Raw genomic sequence first — 27,222 nt, 5'->3', positions numbered from 1 at the left:
GGCCGCAATGTCAATATTACCAACCAAAATAAATCGCTAGACCTTTAATTATTATATACCCGGACCATCTGTATTCTAATATATCTGTTTAAATAAAGGCTCCCGTTTGAAATGGACTTCAATGAGCTCATTCTACTGCCCTCGTGTATTCATTGTGGAACCAGAAGACTGGTTTGAATGTGAAGGATTGTTAAAGAGAGAAGATTATAACCATGTAGTCCTACTATACACCCACATCTATCTTAAGAAAATAGGTCAACAGTATATGTCTCTCTTTCTCACACTCTCTCTCTCTCTCTCTCTCTATGACATCTCCCCATGTATCCCAGTAGACAATTTGTATTCATTGATCTTTAGATTTGTTGTTCAGCCGCAGAGCTTGAGCAAAAACAAATGCACAATTCTCCAGCTCAACTTCAGAGTAATAGAAAAGCGATAGGTCAACATTAGCAGTGATGTCGTTAAGCACCAACAGAAGCATACAGTGAGTTGAGATGGAGCCAAAGAGCCTTCCTCTCTGCAGACAAACAGCCATACAGCCAAGGGAAGGGGGAGCAGTGGTGTTGTCCTTTTTTTTTTAAACAGCCGGAGCTGTACTTGGCAGGGTGAGTAAGTGTCCTCGACTCCAAGGCCCAGCGAAGAATGACGTCTTGACCCGTACAGATACAGTAGATGGCAGAATACAGACGGGTGCTTTTCTGATTACATTCGGGGTCTGGCCCTGTGTTAACCTCAAGCAGCCTCAAGGAAGTGGCTGGGAGATTAGAACTATCACATTTGAGAAATTAGCACTTTTAATTAAGCCTGGTCATGGTCTCTGAGAAATGTCTCCAATTTAACGTTCCTCTGCTTTTAACAAGGAAGCTAATCAAGAAGGATGGTGACAAACATACCATAATGACATCATGTCATGTCACAACCCCCCCCTCCATCTGTAATGTGCCCATTACTGTTTTTCTAGACGTATAGTGTATTAGTGGTAACAAGGCAGGCAAATATTATGAGGTATTTCTAATGGGAACCCCTCTGGTTTGTCAGTCAACGTGAATGTGATAGAATCTACCGTATCTGTTCTTTCCTTGCCTCCCATTTTCCGATCACAGACCCATTACATCATATTTCTTCACATAAAGATGATCGGAAGCTCAAACAGTTAGCCTGCCTAAGCCCCACTACAGTACGTACTCAATTTTTGCAGTAGCTACATTTTTCACCCCACTTCATCACACTCGTACACTCAGCTTTAAGTGGATATCTGTGTAAAGAATATGAATATGTATATGCCAGACAAGTTTGCAATTCAGGAACATGGCAATGCGACAAGGTGAAGCCTTTGTATTTCCTGCTTTAGTCGACATTCTCTACCTTCAAGGTCTTAAGTGTTTCAACCACAGGACTATATTAGGCACACGGAGGGGTGAGGTGTAGGGAGGTGTTGACAAGACTTCGGAGTCTCAACAATGTCCCCATGAAGATGAAACCTAATGGGAAGTGTTATGCTTGATGGCCCTGCACTTGGCAGAATGCTGTATTCTATTTTTATTATCTGAACCTGGCATGTTTTAGGTCTTGGAGGTGTGGCTTCTATGGCTTCTCTTAGACTGCTGGTACTGTAAATGGATTATGTGGTTGCTAGGAAGAAACTAATTACGATACTGTTTCTACAATTTGAAAACAGCCTCTTCTTTTATAGCCCATATCTATTTTAGTTTTTCCTGCCCTAGAATAATGTTTATTTTCTTTCGAGACAGGATGCAAATGAATTTCTCAGCTTTCTGATATCCTTGTAGTGTGGAAGAGAGACAGACACGGCTTGCTAGCTGGAGGCTTATAAAAGCTGCATTTCTCCATTAATTAATGGATGTATTTGGCACTGTGACTGCTGTGGAAATGTAAACCATGAATATCAAGAGACGCCTATTATTTAGTGTGAGACTTCAGCTTTCTAGCTGCTGCTTCTCATAAACCATGTCATCCTATTGCCAAGTGAGAGGATACAAGGCTACAGTAAAGATGAAGGCAGCCAAAGTAGCAAAAGGGTTATGCCACATTTGGAAAACACTAGACGTAAGGACCTTATATATCACCCTTTATGTAGTATGACTTGTCCTAATGTGAAACATCTATTTAATGATCATGAAGTGCTTATGAATGCTCTATAAAGACTTTATAACTTGTTGGTTTAAAGTGGCACCATAAGACTGTTTTTCTACTTTCCACAAGAACAGCCGTCAACGATTCAGTGTGGCAGTGTAGGTTTATCAGAGAGACTTCCTTTTCATGGTGTGTACTCAGAGCTACCTCGTACTGGATCGACTGTTGGATTGTATTTTGGTCCTGGCGTATCTTTGCAAAACTATCACTGAAGTGTGACACAGGAGAGAAAGAGTGAAATAGCACATCAATTCGGAAGGGTCTCGCTTTCCCAACCTTTAGGGATACAGTGGTTTCCATGACATTGAGTGTCATTCGTGTTTCCCTTCCAGACATTTCAGGTGAGGTGCAAAGGCCCCCAAAGCAATTCCCAGAACAATTGGAAACCAAATCTGTCAATTGAAACTCTTTCAGGTAGGGGGAAAGAGAGCCGTGAGCCACCTATACAATGGTGGGGGGAGCACTGTGTAAGGGATGCACTGTGTAAGGGATGCACTGTGTAAGGGATGCCGAGTTCCCTTTTGTCTTTAGATGCCAACCTGGTCTCATGGGCAATTTGTATTATTCTGTACGTAAATCTATACACTCCATTAGTATGATATGTTCCGTTACGTTACGTTAGGCTACATTATGAGTGGAATAGTGGTCGTACAATATCATACGAATTAGAGGACATATAGTATCAAATAAAATTTCAAATCAAATGTTATTTGTGACAAACTTCATAAACTGACAGTTAAATGCTTACTTACAGGCCCTTTCCAACAATGCAGAAAGAAAATAGAGAAATAATAGAAAAGTAATAACATGTAATGATAATAAAGTAGTAATAAATAACTAATAAATGCACAATGAGTAATGATAACTTGGCTATATACACGGTGTACTTGTACCCCCTTGTGCAGGGGTACAAGGTAATTGAGGTACTGTAGATATGTACATACTGTATGCAGTGCCTTCAGAAAGTATTCACACCCCTTGACTTCTTCCACATTTTGTTGTGTTACAGCTTGAATTTAAAATGGATCCAATTTAGTTTTTTTTTATCACTGGCCTGCACACAATATCCCATAATGTCAAAGTGGAATCATGATTTTGAAATGTTTGCAAATGAATTAAACATTTAAAGCTGAAATGTCTTGTCAATAAGTATTCAACCCCTTTGTTATGGCAAGCCTAAATAAGTTCAGGAGTAAAGATTTGCTTAACAAGTCACATTAATAATAGTGTTTAGTATGATTTTTGAATGACTACCTCATCTCTGTAACCCACACATACAATTATCTGGCAGGTCCCTCAGTCAAGCACTGAATTTCTAACACAGATTCAACCACAAAGACCATGGAGGTTTTCCAATGCCTTGCACCTATTGGTAGATGGGTAAAAATAAAAAAAAGCATACATTGAATATCCCTTTGAGCATGGTGAAGTTATTACCTACACTTTGAATGGTGTATCAATACACCCAGCCACTACAAAGATACAGGCGTCCTTTCTCACTCAGTTGTCAGAGAAGAAGGAAACCGCTCAGTGATTTCACCACGAGGTCAATGGTGACTTTAAAACAGTTACAGAGTTTAATTGCTGTGATAGGAGAAAACTGAGGATGGATCAACAACATTGCAGATACTCCAATACTAACCTAATTGACAGAGTGAAAAGAAGGAAACCTGTACAGAATCAAATATATTCAAAACATGCATCCGGTTTGTAGTAAGGCACTAAAGTAATACTGCAAAAAAAATGTGGCAAAGCAATTCCCTTTTTGTTCTGAATACAAAGTGTTATGTTTGGGGCAAATTCAATACAACACATTGCTGAGTATCACTCTCCATATTTTCAAGCACACTGGTAGCTGCATCATGTTATGGGTCTGCTTATAATTGTTAAGGACTGGGGAGTTTTTCAGCATAAAAATGAAACTGACTGGAGCTAAGCACAGGCAAAATCCTAGAGGAAAACAGGGTTCAGCTTTCCACCACTGGGAGATTAATTTACCTTTCAGAAGGATAATAACCTAAAACACAAGGCCAAATCTACACTGGAGTTGCTTACCAAGAAGACAGTGAATATTCCTGAGCGGCCGAATTATAGTTTTGACTTAAATCTACTTGAAAATCTATGGCAAGACTTGAAAATGTTTGTCTAGCAATGCTCAACAACCAATTTGACAGATCTTGAAGAATTTTGAAAAGTATAATGGGCAAATGTTGCACAATCCAGGTGTGGAAGCTCTTAGACTTACCGAGAAAGACCCAATACTGTAATCACTGCCAAAGGTGCTTCTACAAATGACTGACTCAGGGTTGTGAATACTTATATTTCTGTACTTAATTTTCAATAAATGCCCAACATTTTCTTTAAACATGTTTTCACCTTATCATTATTAAGGTATGAGGTATTGTGCATAGATGGGTGAGAAAAAAACTATATTTAATCCATTTTGAATTCAGGCTGTAACAACAAAATGTGGAATAAGTCAAGGGGTATGAATACTTTATAAAGGCACTCTAACTAGGTATAATAAACAGTAGCAGCAGCGTATGTAATGAGTGCAAAAACGGTCAATGCAGATTGCTAAATAGTTAGTCGGGGTAGCTATTTAACTGTCTTATGGCTTGGGGGTAGAAGCTGTTCAGGGTCCTGTTGGTTCCAGACTTGGTCCATCAGTACAACTTGCCGTGCGGTAGCAGAGAGAAAAGTATATGATACGCATTACCTGGTTGTACAATAGCATACGAATTGGATGAAATAATTTTTCATACGTTTTGGAGGCCTTCTTGGCGGACGTATAGTAGTGCACGTATTTATCTCAGACCAGGTTGACTCTTGCAGGAGAATTAAGGGGATAATTTACGGTGGCGGTTAGGGAAACTAACGACAAATGTTAGAAGATCTTAAACTACAAATGGTTAGATTACTTTATGTAGCAGGTTAGGTGAATTGGGTAATGTTTAGAATAATGGTTAGGGAAGGTAAGCTAAAATGCTACAGTTGTGCCCGACGCGACACGAAAAGCCTTTGGATTTCTAGATTGTTGCGGATTAGACCATGATGCGTCTTGGAGGTGCTCAGAAATACCGAAAGTATATTTAGCATGGCGTTGATGCCAGGCTGGGAATGCAAATAGTATTAAAGGTTTGGCAGGGGGAAGGGGAAGGGAGGGGAGGGGGGGGGGGGGTAACATTGAAGGTTTGGCATTAAAAACAAATGTGACGCAACCCTGTATTCGCGTCATGCCCTGCTACTGTTTGAAGTTATCAGGTTTAGCAATCACAGACCTCTATGCTTTGAACACATATCCTGCAGGAAGAAATTGCTAAATTTAACTTGGCTGCTCAACAACAGTTATCCCCTGGTTGAGACTGAACTGAACAGGATGGTTTTTGTAATCACATATAAAGGAAAAATCAAAACTGTGTGTTCACTCAGAATACTTAGACTGTTTCTTATTAAGGACAGTTGTGGTTACGATTCAATATAGAACAATGACAAAGTCTACGAAGATATCTGTTTTAATGTGCTTAGCAGCTCTGGTACAACATAGATATTCTAAGTGAACCTGCAGTGAGGTTTACCATTATCTGTGATTGTTTGAATTGGGGCTTAAGACTGGAAAAAAACAAGGACAAACATTTTACTGCCTGGTATCATGAAGGTACTGTAATTATAATAGGGAGATAATGGTGGGAGAGTGAGACAAGGAAAGACTGAGGTGAAAATTAAACGAATGAGCGAGAGTGTGAGTGTGTGTGTGTTTACATGTGTATTCTCTAGTAGGTCCTTCAGTGGTGCTTCAGTTTTGGACAGCTGTCCCACTTAACAGGATTGCTACACAGGCTTATTGAAGCAAACAAGCAGCTGGGTCAGGGCGGAGGATGGAAGATTGATTATGTGTGTCCCACACTTGGCAGTGCCAGCACCAGCGCCAAACAACAGACACTGCATGGTGTCGGACTGGGGATTTCACGCTGCGCCATATCGACTTGCCTCCCTCTCTGTCTCTCTGTGCTGTGCTGTGGTAGAAAGCAGCATTTCTCAAACCTCTCCTCAGGGATTCCCGCCACATGTATTTGATCTATTCCCAGAGCTAGTGTAGAGGATGGCTAAGGGAAACGCTATGTCTTCCTGAGTCCTACAAGTACCATCTCCCCACAACCAGAAGGTGCTTCTGAAGTATGTTGTCTGATGGTGCAGAGGGTTGTGGATTTCCACTTTGTCACCTAATTAAACTTGTCAGCTAATCATCAAGCCCTTGTCTAGTTAAATCATGTGGGCTAGTTCAGGGTTACAACAGAATTGTGAAACATCTGGGGCTCCCCAAGGAGAGGTTTGAGAAACACTGCACTAAAAGCTCAGAGAAAAGTTCCACCTCCTATCCTGTCCTATCCTGTCCAATGGTGCCCTGCAGCGTTTGTTTGTTCCTTGTTCTCTGTTTAAACTCATCCGTTTTTGTTGCTTTGCTTTTAGTAGTTTAATAATGTTTCATGTTGCATCGGATTACCGATTAGGCGACGGTAGAGCGACATGAAGTGCGTACAGAGGATTATTCTCCTACTTGGATTCCCTTTGCTGGTACCTGAAACAGGATGCGAATATATGAGAAAGTGGGCGGCACCACACATCCGCAACAGCAGAAACTCTTACAATGTAATAACTCACATTGGGGAGAACAGATCAAAGGGGACATACCTGCAGAGATCGTGAGACAAAACAACCTGGGTGAAGGACTTTTAAGTAGGAAGAGGAAGAGGGGCAGGAAAGGCGAGGTGCGGCAGAGGTTGAGAAGGAACAAAGCAAAGATTCCGCTTCCAACTGTCCTGCTCTCCAATGTCCAATCGCTTAAGGGGAAAATTGACGAATTGTGGGCAAACTCACAGTATCTATATGAATACAGGGAGGTCTGTGTGATGGCCTTTTCTGAAACTTGGCTGCGGTGCCCAACTCTGAAGTCAACCCTAACGTATTCACCTTCACTCGTATGGACAGAGACAGTGAAGCTATTGGTAAGGAGCACGGAGGCAGAGTCTGTGTTCTGATAAATGATAGATGGTGTAAAACTACGATTGTCAGGAAAACACTCTGCACTCCTGATACAGAGCTACTATAAGCGTCACTACGCCCCTTCTACCTCCCCGTGAACCATGCTTTTTCTGACAGTTGTTTATATCCATCCAAGAGCAAACAGTGTCAATGCAGCTGACATCATTCTTAACCTCACTCAATTCTTAACCTCACTCAAGAGCTTGATGTGATTTTCCCCGATGCGCCCAAATTCATCATGGAGGATTTCAATGGCTGTACTCTTAAGCGCATGTCACACCCTGACCATAGTTTAATTTGTATGTTTCTATGTTTTGGTTGGTCAGGGTGTGATCTGAGTGGGCATTCTATGTTACATGTCTAGTTTGTCCAGTTCTATGTTCGGCCTGATATGGTTCTCAATCAGAGGCAGGTGTTCGTCATTGTCTCTGATTGGGAACCATATTTAGGTAGCCTGGGTTTCACTGTGTGTTTGTGGGTGATTGTTCCTGTCTATGTGTTTTCACCAGATAGGCTGTTTAGGTTTTCGTTACGTTCATTACGTTCTTTATTTTGTAGTGTTTGTATTGATTCGTGTTTTACGTTTGTTTATTAAAACATGGATCGCAATCGACACGCTGCATTTTGGTCCGACTCTCCTTCTCATATAGAAAACCGTTACAGAATCACCCACCACAAAAGGACCAAGCAGCGTGTCAACAGGCAGGAGCAGCGCGAGGAGATGCGCAATAAGGATTTCTGGACATGGGAGGAAATCCTCGACGGGAGAGGACCCTGGGCTAAACCAGGGGAGTGTAGCCGCTTAAAGGTGCAGCAGGAGAAGAGGCAGCAGCAGCAGGAGCAGCTGCAGTGGGAGAGGCTGCACCACCTGGAGAAATGGACATGGGAGGAGGAACTGGACGGTAAAGGACCCTGGGCTCAGCCTGGAGAATTTCGCCGCCTCCAGTTCTTCCTTGGGGCAGCACGACGTAGCGGATGGAAGCCTGAGAGGCAGCCCCAAAAATTTATTGGGGGGGGGCTAACAGGGAGTATGGCTACGCCAGGTAGGAGACCTGGGCAGACTCCCTGTGCTTACCGGGGGGCTAGAGAGACCGGACAGGCACCGTGTTATGCAGTGGTGCGCACGGTGTCTCCAGTGCGGGTGCATAGCCCGGTGCGGTATATTCCAGCTCCACGTGTCGGCCGGGCTAGATTGAGCGTCGAGCCTAATGCCATGAAGCCGGCTCTACGCAGCTGGTCCCCAGTGCGTCTCCTTGGGCCGGCTTACATGGTACCAGCCTTGCGCTCGGTGTCTCCGGTTCGCCTGCATAGCCCAGTGCGGGCTATTCCACCTCGCCATTCCACCTCGCCGCACTGGCAGGGCGACCGTGAGCATTCAACCAGGTAAGGTTGGGCAGGCTCGGTGCTCAAGAGCTCCAGTGCGCCTGCACGGTCTGGTTTTTCCAGTACCACCTCCACACCCCAGCCCTCCGGTAGCAGCTCCCCGCACCAGGCTTCCTGTGCGTGTCCTCGGCCCAGTACCACCAGTGCCAGCACCACGCATCAGGCCTACAGTGCGCCTCGCCTGTCCAGCGCTGCCAGAGCCTTCCTCCTCTTCAGCGCTGTCGGAGTCTCCCGCCTGCTTAGCGCTGTTAGAGCCTTCCTTCTCTACAGCGCTGCCGGAGTCTCCCGCCTGTTCAGAACTGCCAGTTTGCAAGGAGCTGCCAGTTTGCAAGGAGCTGCCAGTTTGCAAGGAGCTGCCAGTTTGCAAGGAGCTGCCAGTTTGCAAGGAGCTGCCAGTTTGCAAGGAGCTGCCAGTCTGCATAGAGCTGCCAGTCTGCATAGAGCTGCCAGTCTGCATAGAGCTGCCAGTCTGCAGGGAGCTGCCAGTCTGCAAGGAGCCGCCAGAGCTGCCAGTTTGCAAGGAGCCGCCAGAGCTGCCAGTCTGCAAGGAGCCGCCAGAGCTGCCAGTTAGCATGGAGCAGCCAGAGCCGCCAGTCAGCATGGAGCAGCCAGGGCCGCCAGTCAGCATGGAGCAGCCAGGGCCGCCAGTCAGCATGGAGCAGCCAGGGCCGCCAGTCAGCATGGAGCAGCCAGGGCTGCCAGTAAGCATGGAGCAGCCAGGGCCGCCAGTCAGCATGGAGCAGCCAGGGCCGCCAGTCAGCATGGAGCAGCCAGAGCAGCCAGTCAGCATGGAGCTGCCAGTCAGCATGGAGCAGCCAGAGCTGCCAGTCAGCATGGAGCAGCCAGAGCTGCCAGTCAGCATGGAGCAGCCAGAGCTGTCAGTCAGCATGGAGCAGCCAGTCAGCATGGAGCAGCCAGAGCTGCCAGTCAGCATGGGGCAGCCAATCAGCATGGAGCAGCCAGAGCTGCCAGTCAACCAGACTCTTCCAGATCTGCCAGTCGACCAGACTCTTCCAGATCTGCCAGTCGACCAGACTCTTCCAGATCTGCCAGTCGACCAGACTCTTCCAGATCTGCCAGTCGACCAGACTCTTCCAGATCTGCCAGTCGACCAGACTCTTCCAGATCTGCCAGTCGACCAGACTCTTCCAGATTCTCCAGTCAGCCAGGATCTGCTAGATCCAACTACCTGCCTGGGCTTCCTCTCAGTGCTGAGCTTCCTCTCAGTGCTGAGCTTCCTCTCAGTGCTGAGCTTCCTCTCAGTGCTGAGCTACCCATCAGTCCCGAGCTACCTCTGTCCCGAGCTGCCCCTCTGTCCCGAGCGGTCATTAAGGAGGGTAACCTATCTAGGGACGCTAAGGAGGTGGACTAAAACTATTATGGAGTGGGGTCCACGTCCAGCGCCAGAGCCGCCACCGCGGACAGATGCCCACCCAGACCCTCCCCTATAGGTTCAGGTTTTGCGGCCGGAGTCCGCACCTTGGGGGGGGGGGTACTGTCACACCCTGACCATAGTTTAATTTGTATGTTTCTATGTTTTGGTTGGTCAGGGTGTGATCTGAGTGGGCATTCTATGTTACATGTCTAGTTTGTCCAGTTCTATGTTCGGCCTGATATGGTTCTCAATCAGAGGCAGGTGTTCGTCATTGTCTCTGATTGGGAACCATATTTAGGTAGCCTGGGTTTCACTGTGTGTTTGTGGGTGATTGTTCCTGTCTATGTGTTTTCACCAGATAGGCTGTTTAGGTTTTCGTTAGGTACATTACGTTCTTTATTTTGTAGTGTTTGTATTGATTCGTGTTTTACGTTTGTTTATTAAAACATGGATCGCAATCGACACGCTGCATTTTGGTCCGACTCTCCTTCTCATATAGAAAACCGTTACAGCGCAATTTGAGGACTTACAGTATGTGACATAAGATCATTGACTTGTGTTACGGCTCGGTCCCCAAAGCGTATTCATCCTTGGCCAGACCTCCACTGGCTGGATCAGATCATAATACTAGTCTTCTACAATCAACTTATAGACAGTTAATCAAAAGGGAGAAGGTGGTGGAAAAACAAATACAGGTGTGGGACAATGACAGTATTGATCAATTGCAGGGATGCTTTGATTGTACCACCTGGAGTGTATTTGAAGAATCATCAGCTGACTTGAACGAGTTGACTAATGTAATACCTGGCTATATTAAATTCTGTGTTGATTTGGTGATCTCCAAAAAAAACATGTAAGATATTTCCTAACAACAAACCATGGGTGACCAAAGAATAGAAAGTGGTGCTTAACAAGAAGAAACAAGTGTTTGCCTCCGGGAATCCACTCAAAATAAAAGAGGTACAGAGAGAGGTGAAAAAAGAGAGCCTGATAGAGAATTAAGAATATGTCAAACTCCCCATTCAAAAAGGAGGCAATGTATTGATCCCTGCCTTGATGAGAGGGTGTGCCTCTCTACAGCCAATGAACTAAACAAGTTCTTCACCCGCTTTGAAACAGGGGTCGCCCCCGCTGCCCTGGCTCATCTGGAAGAGGATGTCATGGCAACCAAGAGCGCGCGTGTCATCGATGAGGAAGTTGTACAACAAGTGTTCAAAAGCAAAGGAGCACGAAAGAGCCCGGGGCCTGATAACATAAGTGGTCGTGTCTTCCAACACTGTTCCACTCAAGACACTGTCTTCTGCTCTCTCTTTCAGCGGTCCCCGCTGCATCGGAAATTCCATCTTCATGGAAAAAATCTGCTGTTGTACCTGTCCCAAAAACCTCTCATCCATCTGCATCAAATGATTACAGACCTGTCGCTCTGACCTCTCTTAAATCTCTTGAAAAGATCATCAAGACATACAGTTGAAGTCGGAAGTTTACATACACCTTAGCCAAATACATTTAAACTCAGTTTTTCACAATTCCTGACATTTAATCCTAGTAAAAATTCCTGCCTTAGGTCAGTTAGGATCAGCACTTTATTTTAAGAATGTGAAATATCAGAATAATAGTAGAGAGAATGACTTGTTTCAGCTTGTATTTATTCCATCACATTCCCAGTGGGTCAGAAGTGTGCATACATTCAATTAGTATTTGGTAGCATTGCCTTTAAAATGTTTAACTTGGGTCAAATGTTTTGGGTAGCCTTCCACAAGCTTCCCACAATAAGTTGGGTGAATTTTGGCACATTCCTCCTGACAGAGCTGGTGTAACTGAGTCAGGTTTGTAGGCCTCCTTGCTCGCACATACGCTTTTTCAGTTCTGCCCACATATTTTCTATAGGATTAAGGTCAGGGCTTTGTGATGGCCACTCCAATACCTTGACTTTGTTGTCCTTAAGCCATTTTGCCACAACTTTGGAAGTATGCTTGGGGACATTGTCCATTTTGAAGACCCATTTGCGAACAAGCGTTAACTTCCTGACTCATGTCTTGAGATGTTGCTTCAATATATCCACATAATTTTCCCGCCATCTATTTTGTGAAGTGCACCAGTCCCTCCTGCAGCAAAGCACCCACACAACATGATGCTGCCACTCCCGTCCTTCACGGTTGGGATGGTGTTCTTTGGCTTGCAAGCCTCCCCATTTTTCCTCCAAACATAACAATGGTCATTATGGCCAAAGAGTTCTATTTTTGTTTCATCAGACCAGAGGACATTTCTCCAAAAAGTATGATCTTTGTCCCCATGTGCAGTTGCAAACCGTAGTATGGATTTTTTTTGTGGCGATTTTGGAGCTGTGGCTTCTTCCTTGCTGAGCGGTCTTTCAGGTTATGTCGATATAGGACTCGTTTTACTGTGGATATAGATACTCTTGTACCCGTTTCCTCCAGCATCTTCACAAGGTCCTTTGCTGTTGTTCTGGGATTGATTTGCACTTTTCGCACCAAAGTACGTTCATCTCTAGGAGACAGAACGCATCTCCTTCCTGAGCGGTATGACGGCTGTTTGGTCCCATGGTGTTTATACTTGCGTACTATTGTTTGTATCGATGAACGTGGTACCTTCAGGCATTTGAAAATTGCTCCCAAGGATGAACCAGACTTGCGGAGGTCTACAATTTTTTTTCTGAGGTCTTGGCTGATTTCCTTTGATTTCCCATGATGTCAAGCAAAGAGGTAGGCCTTGAAATACATCCACAGGTACACCTCCAATTGACTCAAATGATGTCAATTAGCCTATCAGAAGCTTCTAAAGCCATGACATCATTTTCTGGAATTTTCCAAGCTGTTTATCGGCACAGTCAACTTAGTGTATGTAAACTTCTGACCCACTGGAATTGTGATACATTGAATTGTAAGTGAAATAATCTGTTTGTAAACAGTTGTTGGAAAAATTACTTGTGTCATGTACAAAGTAGATGTTCTAACTGACTTGCCAAAACTATAGTTTGTTAACAAGAAATTTGTGGAGAGGTTGAAACGAGCTTTAATAACTCCAACTTAAGTGTATGTAAACTTCCGACTTCAAATGTATTTAGATTTGTGTAACAATTTGTTGGTTACTATATGATTCAATATGGGCTATTTCATAGTTTTGATGTCTTCACTATTATTCTACAATGTAGAAAATAGTAAAAATAAAGAAAAACCCTTGAATGAGTAGGTGTGTGCAAACTTTTGACTGGTACTGTATATATAGTTAAGTTAAGAGCTTTTCACAATACTGAGCCGAAACCAAGCAGAGCAAACCGAACTGCAATGACCTGTCCTTGGTTACGCATCCACGTTAGTTGCCTGAATCCTGCTGAAGAGGACAATGTGAAAGTAAATATCTTTGCCAACACGGTTTGGTTCAGGTCGACACGATAATATGAAAAGAGTACTAGTTATTGACCTCTCCTCAGCTTCAACATTATAACAACCCAGCAGCAACAACATCTGACAGCTTGGCATTTGTACCAGAAAACTCCTTAATGACTGTTATTCTAATTATAATTTAGTCAGCCATGCTCAAACCACTGTTACATGAACTGAGGATTCATTTATTTTTTTGTTGCCAGGATGTGTTTGGAATTGTACATTTAATGGCCACCTGGTCAAAATGGTAAGTTTTATGTTAAAAGTTCCACATAGGTTTCAGTTGTGTTTTGTCAACAGCATTTAATGATGGTTCTAAATGTAATCAAGCTTCACTGAGACTTGTCATGACTAGTAACTCTGTTTCATGTTTCTGTGTGATTTTGTCTTTGACAGTGAACTCTTGGATGACAAGAGGATCGTCAGGTAAGGAAGTTTAGCTTACATCTCCTTCTGAAGACATGAAACACTGTGCAGCACAGCTTTCAAATGCTCTACTTTTTACAATGTAATTTGTAACCTTGTGCCAATAATAGGCATAATTGGTCAAATGTAAATTCCTTACTTCTAACTTACCCTGTGCCAGAAGTTATAGCCACTATTTGAAATAACAATAGATTCAGCTACAGTATGTTCATTAGGCTCCCATTAAGAAACACCCCATTTTCAGTTGTAGTACTTTTTCCTGTTGCTTTCCCCAATGAAGACAGCCCTAATACTACTGCGGAACATTAAAGGTGGTGTTTTTTTCTTCTAATTTTGACCTTTTTATGTCTTGCAGCCACAGAGAATATCAATGTTGAGTCTATACCACGAAGGCCTAGTGTGGCTCTGTGCAACGAGACCCAGTTACTGTGGGAGATGGAGGTTTGTGGGGAGGAATTCAAGCGAAAGATGGACCACGTGGATCCCCAGAACTGGTGTAACTTAACACACTTCATCAGGTAAAAGCCCTTTCAGTCTTATCAGAACAAGCCAAAGAGTCCGTCTATCAATGCACTGCCCCAGTTCTTAAGGGCACTCAGTATAACTGTACCAGTATATTAATCCATGTCAGAATGCAAAGGTAGGATTACTTCCGGCAAGCAAAACCTGTGTAATCCCACTACACCAGTTGGTAAACTTTTAGCTTTTGGATGCAGTCTAAGATTTGGAACTTGAAGCCAAAATAAAACACATTTCCATTAAAATGATGAAATGCACTAACATTGTTGTACAACATTTTGGGGAAGTTCAGAACATAAATTGCTAAAAGTATTTTTTAAAATAGATTAAGACACACAGTAGGAGGAATCAAGGAATACTGTATTGCAGTGTAGGCAGTCTAGTAAAAAAAAATTATAAAACGTGCCAATATTCTGAACCCACTATCTGGCTGTTTGTGTGTGAACAGGCGATTGGAATCCAGATGCCTGTTGGCACAGTAGATCCAGGGGGCCATTTGCCTGGCTGGACCTGCTCAGTGTTAATTCCCCCCTGGCCAATGAGCGGCACCTGCACCTGCTGGCTGACCCAGCATGGTTCTCTAACACCCTTCAACCGTTCACACACGCAAACACACATACACAGGCAAATCAACACTAGAAAAATGTCCCTCTGTAAATGTCAGTGTTGTGTAAATAATTGTGCTGGGGATTCAGAAGCCTGACATGGATTTTTCCCCTATTTGATTTGATTAAGCCTCAATAGAATTCAGCATGAATGACAGAGTGTAATAGGGATGAAACGGACATTTCTAAGAACCGTTCCCTCTTTCCCCTAGTGTCAGCAAAGCCTGCTCCGTTCCTAGAATGAATGTGTTCATGGACATTGTTCTTTAGCCCATCAAAACATTGCGAGTAGCTTTGTGGGCATCTCACACATGGTTTCTGGGGAAATTCACTTTCTCTATTACTTCTCCGTGGGGAGTCCCGATCGGGAGATCAACATTCCATGTTGTAGTCAGACAAGACATTTACAAATATTGGATCTAAGGAAAACATACATGTAAACCCCATCTTCCACAGACAGGGTTTCGACAGAAGTTGAACAATAAGGCCTTTTGTAATAACCAGCCAATGAAAGTTCCAATCTGTTTATTTCAACAGGGCACAAGCTTTATTTGATGCTAAGTTTACACTGTGCTTTATCTGTGAAGAATACAACATGATACACTTGAAGCTTTAGATAAGGAATTCTCGGAAGAATACACGTATATTGTACCTAGTACAATACCTCTTATAATATTGTCCAGTAGCTTTATATTGTCAAGACATTTCTCTCTCCGCGAGACAGCCATTACCATACATACCAGCTTTCTCACAAGGAGCATTTGAGAATGATGTTTACAGTATTTGTTAATGTGTTATTCATGAGATATGTATTCTCATGGACATCTCCAGGGAGCCTGTGGCACTCTGATGAAAGAGAGCGAGAGAAACACAGACATTGAAAAAGGGAGAAAGTGAAGGACCTTTATGTAAACCAACACACTATCAAGTTAGGGGTTAAGGTTAGGTTTAGGGTTAAAGTTAGGGTTAGCTAACATGCTAGCTAAGGAGGTAAAGGGTTAAGGTTAGGGTTAGGGGAAGGGTTAGCTAACATGCTAAGTAGCTAAAAAGTAGGAAGTAGTTGCAAAGTTGTTAATTAGCTAAAATGCTAAAGTCATCAGTGATGAGATTCGAACATGCAATATTTGGGTTGCTAGATGTTATATGCCCATCCATCTATTAATCTTCGTCCACCAACCTCCCTCGTATTGTTTCTGTCTTAAGTAACCTACTGTCTTTATCTGTGATTAAAATTCACTGAAAACAAAAAATATATATTTTTTGTGTGCCTTTCATGAATTTCCAATAAGATATGTGTCTATTTCACAATAATCTGTGATTCTGGATTGATGTAAACAGTGGTCCTCGTTTATGTTCCGTGTGTGGGTAAAACATTTATTTTTTTATCTTTTTAATAAATCACTGGTGAAGCCAAGCCCCCCCAAAAAAAGAGACGTATTACAACCTATGTGTTGTGATATTTGCGTCGTTTGCTCTATAACCTGTTAATTAATATGCCTTGCAACCTTGATATGTAGGCCTAAGGCTGAGACAATAAGAAGACACAGTGGTAGAATAACTTAAACCTCACCTTTGTTTCATTACAAAATCGGAGAGCAACCTGTCGGTGAAGTCCACAAAGCATATTGCATATAACAGTTGCATGACCTACAGCATGGTCAAGCAAGTTAATGTTTCCGCCATTGTCGGACTACTAAACAACTATTGATTTAGAACCACGGAGACTTACCGCAAGTCTCAAAGAAAACAGGAGCTGCCTCCACTATTCCAGCACCATCTCAACATCGCCTATGCTCAGTCTAATACGGTGAAAACTAAAAGATACATATTTTTTAATTGTCCAATCAACGTAAACTAAATATGATGTGGCTGTCCATGGTTGTGATTTGTGTGAGCGTGCGTGTGCATTCATGCAAGTAGAAAAAACATGTTGAATTAACGCTACTTGTAGAGAAATCCAATGCCATCCTCTCATGTTGACGAAACGGACTATGACTGTCATACAGTACACGCTTTTATTTTTTGTTGTCCTAGACTACCTGGCTAAAATGCTTGCTTGCTAGCCTAACTTGCTTTCATGGGCAACAATGAGCGAGCTAGTTAGCGTTAGCCTTTTACATCTAGCTAAATTTGAACTTCCTTCCTCTCAGGCCAGGGGCACAATGTATGAATTCATGGTTGGATCAGAATCACCGTTAATCATTGGCCAGTACTGAGAATTAAGTAAAACCACAAGTCCAAATCCCTATCTCCATCCATGGGTAATTTAGGAAAGGGCCCATTTTAGCTAGCTAGTCACCGGAGGACAACAACAATTTCAGTTGTTTCTGTCAATGACTTTTGGCTCTCGATGTGATTGAAGCCAATTCCCCTGACACTGTTTTTTGGTGCGACAGGACCATTCACAGTTGAGCTCAATGCTAATTGGCTATTATTTTATACTTTTTTTTAATCAAGTGAGGCCAAATTCTCACTTGTTTCCATTGCATTCAATGCTACAGGTGGCAACAATGTTATACTCTTTTTGACCAGACAGCATCAGATATATGGCCTACACATACAGAGACAGAGGGGAGCTGTTTCGCTCACTTGGATGCTTTCTCCGGTGAGATACATTCAGCATCTTGCAAATTGAAGGGGAAGCTTGGCATCCCTTGGCATCCATGACTAAATGCCAGTGCTTCCGCACTGAGAGAAACAAAGCATGTGGCCATGTCAGTGAGGTGTCGGTACATGTTAGAGTGAACTCTCTCTAAAATGTATGGCCAGCTATATTGATTCAAATGAGCAAATCTGAACCACGGGTACACATTCAAGCAAATGGAACAGCTGAGCAGGCTAGGACCAACTGCAGAACACCCACAGAGACTGAATGCCATTGCCAGGTACGGTGCCATCCCCTCCTAATGAATATTAACACAGGGACATTATCATCAGCAGGCCTGGTCTGTCTTCCAACTAACAGATGCTCCAAGGTCATCAGTGCATGTTAGAGTGGCCTTAAATGGCATCCTGGCAGCCATTTGCAAACACAATGAGAATTTACTGTCTGTGTGATTTAGTAAAACATTTAATGAAGTCAGTACAGAACCAGTCAGAGAGGACAGATGGGGAGAGGAGTTGGAAATAAATTAAATGTATCACTTGAAGAGAACAGTTTCCCCCCCATGCCCCAGGTTGATCTCCTGGGATAAAACATTGGCCTAAACAACCATAATCCAAAACAATCTTGCAATAATCCATCTAAAATGTGAGTGATAAAGTCTGTCCTGTCCTCCATCAAGTATCCCTCTCTAAACATGTAGTTTAAAAAAAAGAAGGGCAAATTCAGACATTTAATTAAGGGCAAATGCAGACTATGATAAATCTTTCAGCAGCACAGATTCTTCTGACAACCTGATTGACTCTACACAATCAGACAATTATGTTTGGTTATTTATTTTACAAGCTGGACTCAACACTTCATAACAGGGTCTCGTTTGAAACACTTTATCAAGGCTTTCTACAGAAGAACATGCATAAAGACGTCATCGATTTCTGAAGCATCTTTCTAGACCTTATAAAGAGGATATTAATTTGGCTTCAGCAAAGAATATCTTCACTTGCAGGTGTTTGTACACATGCATATGCACACACTCTCATTCAAATAATCACATACAAGAACACACACACATACATGTAATAGTGCCAGACATACACACAAACATATCAAGTAGGCATTGCTGTCATGATTTCAGTTGTCCATGATGTCCTTTGTTTTAAATGTATTATTATATATATTGTTTAATTGCATTGTTGTTTGCTGTTTTCTTCTGTCTTTTCCTTTTTTCTCTTTAGTTCATTCTCTTGGTTGTTGGTGCATTGGGGGGTTCTTGGGGGTGGGGAATGGAATTAATTGTATTTTTTATTTTATTTTCTTCGGGGGGAGACTGTGGGAGGGATCTCGAATGGTTGAGAGACAGCTATTGGGGAACTGTGAGGGGATCTTGGAGGGTTCTGGTTTCACAAGATTGTGATCATGAAAAAGGAAACTATGATATGTATTTTATATCACTATCATGCACACGCACCCTCAAACATAAGGATGGCTCTGTTGCGGAAACTGATACATGTTTGATAGTGTCTTGATGCTGTATTGTTTGTCCTTCATGTTCTAATACATTAATGTTACCCCTTCCTTGTGTTTTTTGTAATAAATAATTTAAAAAATTATTTAAAAAATATTTGCACTATTTTTTACTTACCCTGTATCAGGGATCAAGGTAAGACCCAGATGCAGACTGTCGAAGTAACAATGTTTATTATAGCAACGGGGCAGTCAACAACAGGTCAAGGCAGGCAACAATAGGTCAAGGCAGGCAACAACAGTCAAGGCAGGCAGGGGTCAATAATCCAGAGTAAATGGGCAAAGATACAGGATGGCAGGCAGGGTCAGGTCAGGCAGAGGTCAGTAATTCAGAGGTGGGGTAAAGGTACAGGACGGCAGGCGCACTCAGAGTCGGGCAGAGTAGTCGGGCAGGCGGCCTCAGAGACAGGACAGGCAAGGGTCAAAACCAGGGGGGCGAGAAATATGAGACTGGGAAAAAGCGGGAGCTGAGAAAAACGCTGGTTGACTTGACAAACAATATGAACTGGCAACGGACAAACAGAGAACACAGGTATAAATACACAGGGGATAAATAGGGAAGATGGGCGACACCTGGATGGGGGTGGAGACAATCATAAGGACAGGTGCAACAGATCACGGTGTGACACCCTGAAAGTATTCTATGTGGCCAGGGGAGACTGTGCTCCATGGTTCAGATGCATTTCAAAAGCCACTGCTAATTTAAAAACTGACCCAAAAGGCTTTAAGGTTATTTTTTCAAGAATATTTGTCCAGGCAATGTTTGGCAGTGAATTTGACATGTAATGTTGTCATTGAGGGTTGGTTTTGTTCTGGCACTGGGAGTAGGAAGCATGGAACATGTTCGCTTTCCTTACAGGAGAAATATATCTGAATCTGAATAACAGTCTCCTCAGCTCTTCTCTTACACCAAATGTAAAGAGCTGCTGGAAATACTGTTATAGATCACTTTATATAATCAGAACCTTTTTAGTTTCTGAACAGAACATAGTTGACTAAACTACAGTATAGCCTATCTTCGAAATATAACTTTGCGCTGTGCTTCTCTGATCCAGCACTTCCTAGCTTATAGTCTATAGGCTATGGATCATTTGATTGAGGCCACACTAAATAGCCTATAGGCACACTTGATATTACGCGCTCAGCTGAGAATTAGAGATGGGGGCAGCATCAGGCACACACTGATATATAGCCAAATAAGCAACAAATTCTGAGAAATATAGAAATGTAATCAACTACAAATCGCATGACCCTCCCCTGGAATAGACTGAAATTGAAAAAGCATGAGACTTCCTCATTTTCCTCCAGGTAACCATCCTCCTGTACATTTCGATCCATTCCTTAATGAGTTGCCTCTTGAATGCTCCTTGTGGATGGAAAAGCTACATTCTTTCAAAATGTGACCCATGTCGGGCTCCCGAGTGGCGCAGCAGTCTAAGGCACTGCATCTCAGTGCTAGAAGCTTCACTACAGACCCTGGTTCAATTCCAGGCTGTATCACAACCGGCCGTGATTGGGAGTACCATAGGGCGGTGCACAATTGGCCCAGCGTCGTCCGGGTTAGAGTTTGGCCGGGGTAGGCTGTCCTTGTAAATAAGAATTTGTTCTTAACTGACTTGTCTACTTAAATAAAGGTACAATAAATACAAATACAATTGTTACGAAAGAGTTAATATCAGCTTTTATAAGAATTCATTGGTTTTTCTAATGATAGGTAAGATTTTGCCGGTTTTAAATGATAAAAGACAACACAGCACACAGCCTCAAATTCATGGTAAACATAAATCCTAATTTGACATATTCCATCACTTTTCAGTCTGTGGTCAATGTGTTTTACCATAGTTTTTTTTACAATAATATCCAAGCCAAAAAGCTATTCCAGAGTTACCATACAACCAATCCATTGACTTTACAGCAGCCTCCCTTATCTCGGCAATCAGGTAGCTTATGTCCATATGGAGACACAATTTATACGCTTGATCGAGGCTCATTCGATTTGCAGCACTTAGGTGGAGGTCGTCTGAAAGCAATGACGGGGATTGGCTGACGTCAAACCACACCGCTAGTGTGAAAGGCATTGGAGGGGAAACTGAAGATAAATATAGAACTAACCACTTGTCTTGACTAGTTTCATCGAACAGGGGCTGATATGATCTGTTTTGCTAGGTGAGCATCATGGCTGGGACCCCATGTCACCTAGATGGCTATTATCTCGGCTCAAATCACCCATTTAGCTCCTAAACCTGTACTATACCAAGCCTTGAAAGTGCAGCTCATTTGTGTCATGTTTATGTTCGAATGGGTTGCTTTTAGTGCACTTTGTAAGACACACAGAAATTGACCCTAATGAGGCAGCCTGGGTACAACTCGTAGCTAATGAAGTAAACAATGAGGAGGACACACATCTGGCCACAGGGTCTGTGTCATTAGTTTCCTAGGCATATGGCTACTCCATAATTTTCCACAGTGAAATAAACACATTTGTCCCATTTAAAAACAAACAAAGTTACAAGAGCTTTATAACATATTCTTAAAGGCTTCATAAGCACTACAAAGATTCTTCACAAATCATCTATTGGCTTGTGTCATACTCTATAACGGAGGACATACTTATGGGTATATGACGTAGTGGACTATGTCTCATGTATCTAAGTAGTGCTTATGAAGGCTTTATGAATGCTTTATATGTTGTTCATTTAAAGTGGGACCAGCCTATTTGTCTGTTGACCAGATTGATGTAACGATCACGTGAGACCACAAACCAGTCTCCGATAGAGTATTATGAAACAAGATGCAGGACTTTAGCGTCTATCTATAGAGATAACTTTTTTTGCAGAGTAGGAATTTGAGGGATAAACCCTCCCTATTTCTCAGTTGAAACACATCCTACCTAAGTAGCTGAGCATATCGTAACAGCTATACTGCTAAATAGACCCCTTAACTCTTCTTATCCCCTGAAATGGAGAATACATTTTGAGATACAGAGAACATGATTTTCAGTCTAATCCATGGCCCCAGATTCCCCTCACCCTGCCTTCTGATTGGCTAATCACTTTGTGTTCCTCTGCCCTATGATCGACTAAACAGTTTGTGTTCCTTCGCCCTTTGGACCAGGGATTGGCCAACCACCCTCCTGGAGAGCTACTAGGAGGGCAAGATTTTGTTCCAGCCCTGCCTTAACACACCTAAATCTACTGATCAGCTGCTCATAGGCTGTTAGAGCAAGGCTGGAACAAAAGCCTGTATTCCCATTTTGTTTAACCCTTTGTGTTCCTCTGCTCTCTCTGTAGTGAGTACCACCTTTTCTCACTGTGCACGGAGACCAACGCCGGGCGCATCAACTGCTACTGGCCCAACCCACTGGTGGAGAGCTACATCATCCGGATCCACAAGCACTTCTTCTCCAACTGCACCCTGGAGAGGGTGATCCTGGTGGACCCACCGGACGACACACTCACCATCCTCATCCTCATCCCTGTCTTCCTCACCCTGGCCATGATCGCGCTGGTGGTGTGGTGCAGCAAGCGCAGCGACATCCTGGCTTAGGATCTTGGTTGGTTTGGTTCCCATGTGACTGTCCAGCATGTCCAGAGACCCATAAACGTCTTTATTGAGCCCTAGATGAGGAATTGGGTTAGGGAACCTACAGAGGGAACTTTTGTTTGTTCATTGTGTCATTTCAGGATAATGGTGGATTGAAGGGATTAAAGAAGCCACTTAACGCCTTTGAAGGAGATGCATCCAAACTCAATTTTTCGAGCTCGGGACTGTCCATGGCCTTTTGATAGATATACTGTACCCAAGGACCCAAGACACATACGAGACATTTAGGATTGTTGATCCTTTGTATGAAATGGGACTGAGGCCCAGGGACTGCTTAAATATGATAATTTATAAGACATGGTTAAACTTTTAAATATATTCTCATGAAGATGTCTACTCAATAGGACAATATGGACAAGCTGAGACCTGAATATGTACAGTACTTTTCTGTACCAGTGCCGTCTACTGTATAGAAACTACATTTTGGTCCCGTATTGCCGCCATGCTTTCTGTACAGTACTGTTTCTTCCTCACCTGTTATGTGTTGTCACTATCGGGTCAAGCTGCACAGATGGATAAAATTTAAAAACAAAAAAGGGATTTTTACCCTATCCCTGATTTAAATTTTGCCCAAAACTTAACCACATCCCTAACCCAAAGCTTAAATTCAGACAACAAAAAAAGTATATTTTCATGTTCATACATGTTCGTGATATACGGAAATTGAGTGTGAACTTGGCCATTGAGTGTGAACAAGCCCTATATGTGTACCTTATAATAGAGCAGTTGTTCTCTTGCAGTGTTTGTGGGGCGCCAGCGAGCACACACTGAATCTACCTTCATTATTTCTCCTCTCTAGGTTGTCGTGGCAATACCGCAGAAGTTATCACTGAATGCACTGCTTAGTTGGTGTAACATCAGCAGGAATTCTGCTCACGCTAATTTGTATTTAATTCTGCTGTTTAATCATTCCGGTGAGGTAGGAACGTAAATCACTGTCAAGATTAGGATCTCATTTTGAGAATTTCATTTTGCCAGAAGTAAACTTTTGGTATTGAGGAGCTATTGGATTATTTACTGTACTGCTATTTAATGTTTTAATTAAATGACTTAGAATAGGTCCCTGCTTTGGTTATTAATCAACATGTCCATGGTGAAATGTTCTGCCTCTTTCTTTCCAAACAATTCCTACTTCTACAAATTGCATTCATCTTTGAGATGTAGTACATGTCTTTACCGGTTCGAAGCAAAACTCCTATGCAACTCTGAAAATGTATTAGAAAGGTTTCTAGCGGTCATAAAAATAATATTGTTTTGACATTTCAAGTGTAAACACGATCAATTACGCTTAAAACTACACTATACAGTGCCGTCAAAGTATTCAGACACCTTGACTTTTTCCACATTTAGTTTTTTCCCCCTCAATCTACACACAATCCCCATAATGACAAAGCAAAAACAGGTTTAGATTATTTTCCCCCCCAAAAAACCAAGACTTATTACATTTACATACGTATTCAGACCCTTAGTACTTTGCTGAAGCACCTTTGGCAGCGATTACAGCGTCGAGTGATGCAGTTCCTTAGTCTGCTGTGCCATTTGGGAGCCCAAAGCTATTTTCAGGTCTCCCCAGAGACATTAGATCGGGTTCAAGTCCAGGCTCTGGCTTTGCCACTCAAGGACATTCAGAAACTTGTCGCTAAGCCACTCCTGCATTGTCTTGGCTGTGTGCTTAGGGTTGTTGTCCTGTTGGAAGGTCCTGAGAGCTCTGAGCTGGTTTTCATGAAGGATCTCTGTACTTTGCTAACTCCAAGCGGGCTGTCATGTGCCTTTTACTGAGGAGTGGCTTTTGTCCAGCAACTACCATAAAGGCCAGATTGGTGGCGTGCTGCAGAGATTGTTGTCCTTCTGGAAGGTTCTCCCATCTCTACCGAGGAACTCTAGAGCTCTGTCAGAGTGACCATCAGGTTCTTGGTCACTTCCCTGACCAAGGCCATTCTCCCCCTATTGCTCAGTTTAGGAAGAGTCTTGGTGATTCCAAATTTCTTCCATTTAAGAATGATAGTGGCCACTGTGTTCTTGGGGACCTTCAATCCTGCAGAAATTGTTTGATGCCCTTCTCCAGATCTGTACCTCAACACAATCCTGTCTCCGAGCACTACAAACAATTCCTTTGACATCATTACTTGGTTTTTGCTCTGGTATCCACTGTGGGATCTTACAGGTGTGTGCCTTTCAAAATCATGTCCAATCAATTGAATTTACCACAGGTGGACTCCAATCAAGTTTTAGAAACTCTGATGATCAATGGAAACATAATGCACCTGAGCTCCATTTCAAGTCTCATAGCAAATGGTATACTTTTTAATTTTTTTACTAAATTCGCAAAACGTAAAATAAAAAAACACTTTTGCTTTGTCATTATGTGGAAACATGTTCTCTGGAGTGATGAATCACGCTTCACCATCTGGCAGTCCGACAGACAAATCCGGATGCCAGGAGAACGCTACCTGTCCCAATGCATACCGTAAAGATTGGAGGAGGAATAATGCCCCTTAGGCCCCTTAGTTCCAGTGAAGGGAAATCTTAACGCTACAGCGTACAATGATATTCTAGACCACTGGTTTCTGTCACGAACCGGCTCGAAGCCAGTAACAAAAGGGAGACAACGTGGAGATAAAGAATAACAAAATATATTTATTAACTAAGGTAACCTATATACAAATCAACAATAGTGTGTCTGCATGGAGAGAGTCTCCCAATGAATGTGGAAGAGGTCTATTTATCCTGGGACATACCCGGGCCCAGGTGTTTCCCATGTCGCTGACGACCCTCCCGGCTCCGCCCACCGGCATCCTAATAAGGAAACAAAAGCAAAGAGAATACGGCAGACAGAGTGGGAGGGTCGTCACCCCTCCCCCCATAAAACCAGGGACCAACAAGGACCCCGGAACAACGTACCGGCCTCTGCGCCCCAAATTTACACAGCCTCTGCGCCCCAAATTGACGAGGGTTTACGTGTTCACACTTCCACTTGCCCCAGCCAACCTCCTTACTCGAGAGTAACTGTTAATGTGATTGAATGTTAATTATTTGACTAGGCTACCTCTATTTGATATTGTGTTGTAATTTCGCTGAACACAAGATGGTTTCATTTCATTTTTGGCAGTGAAATGAGGCTACTCAGGTGAGAAAAAAAAATGTCACCAAAATGTATAGCCCCGTTGGAAAATCTAAATGGACTGGCAATGCGCGTACCCCTGACCTCAACCCCATAGAAAACCTTGGGGATGAATTGGAATGCCGACTGCGAGCCAGGCCAAATCGCCCAACATCAGTGTCTGACCTCAGTAATGCTCTTGTGGCTGAATGGAAGCAAGTCCCTGCAGCAATGTTCCAACATCTAGTGGAAAGCCTTCCCAGAAGAGTGGAGGCTGTTATAGCAGCAAAGGGGGGACCAAGACCCATGATTTTGGAATAAGATGTTCGACAAACAGGTGTCCACATACACTACATAACTAAAAGTATGCTGTTCTGAAAATGAGGTTAATTTCAAGGTAAAACTCAACATTGTTGATTGACACAGTCCCATATGGGCATTGATACTAACTAGGCCTTATGAATGAGTTCATATTCCTCTGTGTAAATCAGTAAAGACAAAACAGAGTCACTTTTGAAAATTGGGAGCATTTGCCATTATTATGAAATGAAAACAAACGTATGAAAAGACAAGAGAATTGATGTTGACAATGCGACTCTGCTCTGATCATCAGGATGGCAAACGGAGTGATATACAGCGAGAAGTGATTATTGTTAGCATTGTTTTCGGGTATAAACAAAGAAGAGCAAGACAACGAGCGTTATTTACACTACAAGAAACATCTCGGCATTGTATTAAGGGTTTAAAACACAAACAAAAAGACAATAGTTCATTCTGAGAAGCCGTCTTGCATTATGCCCTCAAGGATGACTTCCCAGTGCCTCCGCAGCACAAAAGTTGGACTGCAGGAAGGATATAAAATTGTTTCCCAGAGTAGGCAAAGAATTAAAGGAAATGGGCTGGCTATGATTTTAACCAAAAGAGGTACAGGAACTACAAAGAGTGCCATACTTCCCCATACATGCATTGTTATGACTGGGTCTGCCAACGGCACTGTTCAGCTCAGAGAGTTTAACAGTCTCCAGCAACACCCCCCCCCAATCCTTGTTTATAATGTGTAGAATATGAATTACTAAAGGTTACGGTCATGATTCATGGAAATGTCAAGTGTGTTCCATGAGAGAGAAAAAAGGGGAGAGAGAGAGAAAGAGAGAAATAGAGAGGGAAAGAGAGAGAGATGAACCAGAGGGAGGAAGAGAGCCCAAAAGCTGCCAACTGCAGGAAAATATGCATGCATGTGTGTGCGTGTGTGCTTAAGTTCCCTTTTCTCACGGAGTCCCCATAACATTCAAAACTCCCTGAGTCCTCCAACAGACTCAGTCACAACAGTGAGGCCTTGCTTCTCGGTCTCTTTCTCTCCCTTCACCCGAACCACTGAGGCGCTCCCCTTTCCCACACTAACGTGCTCCAGTGCACATGACCTAAACAGGACATCCCCTCCCCTCACTCCTCTCTCAGCCGCTCACCCTCACCCATCCTTCTGC

The 27,222-nt window shown here is 43.0% G+C and overlaps 1 protein-coding gene across 3 annotated transcripts in view; it reads left to right on the top strand.

Annotated features, from left to right (window-relative positions):
* LOC139420618 (receptor activity-modifying protein 3-like) overlaps positions 1 to 26,869 on the top strand; it is a 40,422-nt gene extending 13,553 nt beyond the window's left edge. Inside the window, exons 1-4 of one of the 3 annotated variants that reach the window (XM_071170818.1) lie at positions 13,563 to 13,606; positions 13,756 to 13,785; positions 14,141 to 14,303; positions 22,326 to 23,691. In XM_071170818.1, the coding sequence (XP_071026919.1) occupies positions 13,767 to 13,785; positions 14,141 to 14,303; positions 22,326 to 22,581 (438 nt within the window). In that variant the 5' untranslated portion in view covers positions 13,563 to 13,606; positions 13,756 to 13,766 and the 3' untranslated portion in view covers positions 22,582 to 23,691. Of the gene's footprint in view, positions 1 to 13,562; positions 13,607 to 13,755; positions 13,786 to 14,140; positions 14,304 to 22,325 lie in introns of those variants that run through there. The other 2 variants (XM_071170817.1, XM_071170819.1) reach the window with 2 other exon arrangements.
* The last annotated feature ends 353 nt before the right edge of the window (positions 26,870 to 27,222 follow it).

This window comes from Oncorhynchus clarkii, chromosome 11 (assembly GCF_045791955.1).
Source record: "Oncorhynchus clarkii lewisi isolate Uvic-CL-2024 chromosome 11, UVic_Ocla_1.0, whole genome shotgun sequence".
NCBI lineage: Eukaryota > Metazoa > Chordata > Actinopteri > Salmoniformes > Salmonidae > Oncorhynchus > Oncorhynchus clarkii.
The sequence above is the reverse complement of the archived record's forward strand: the minus strand, read 5'-3'. Positions and strand labels throughout refer to the sequence as shown.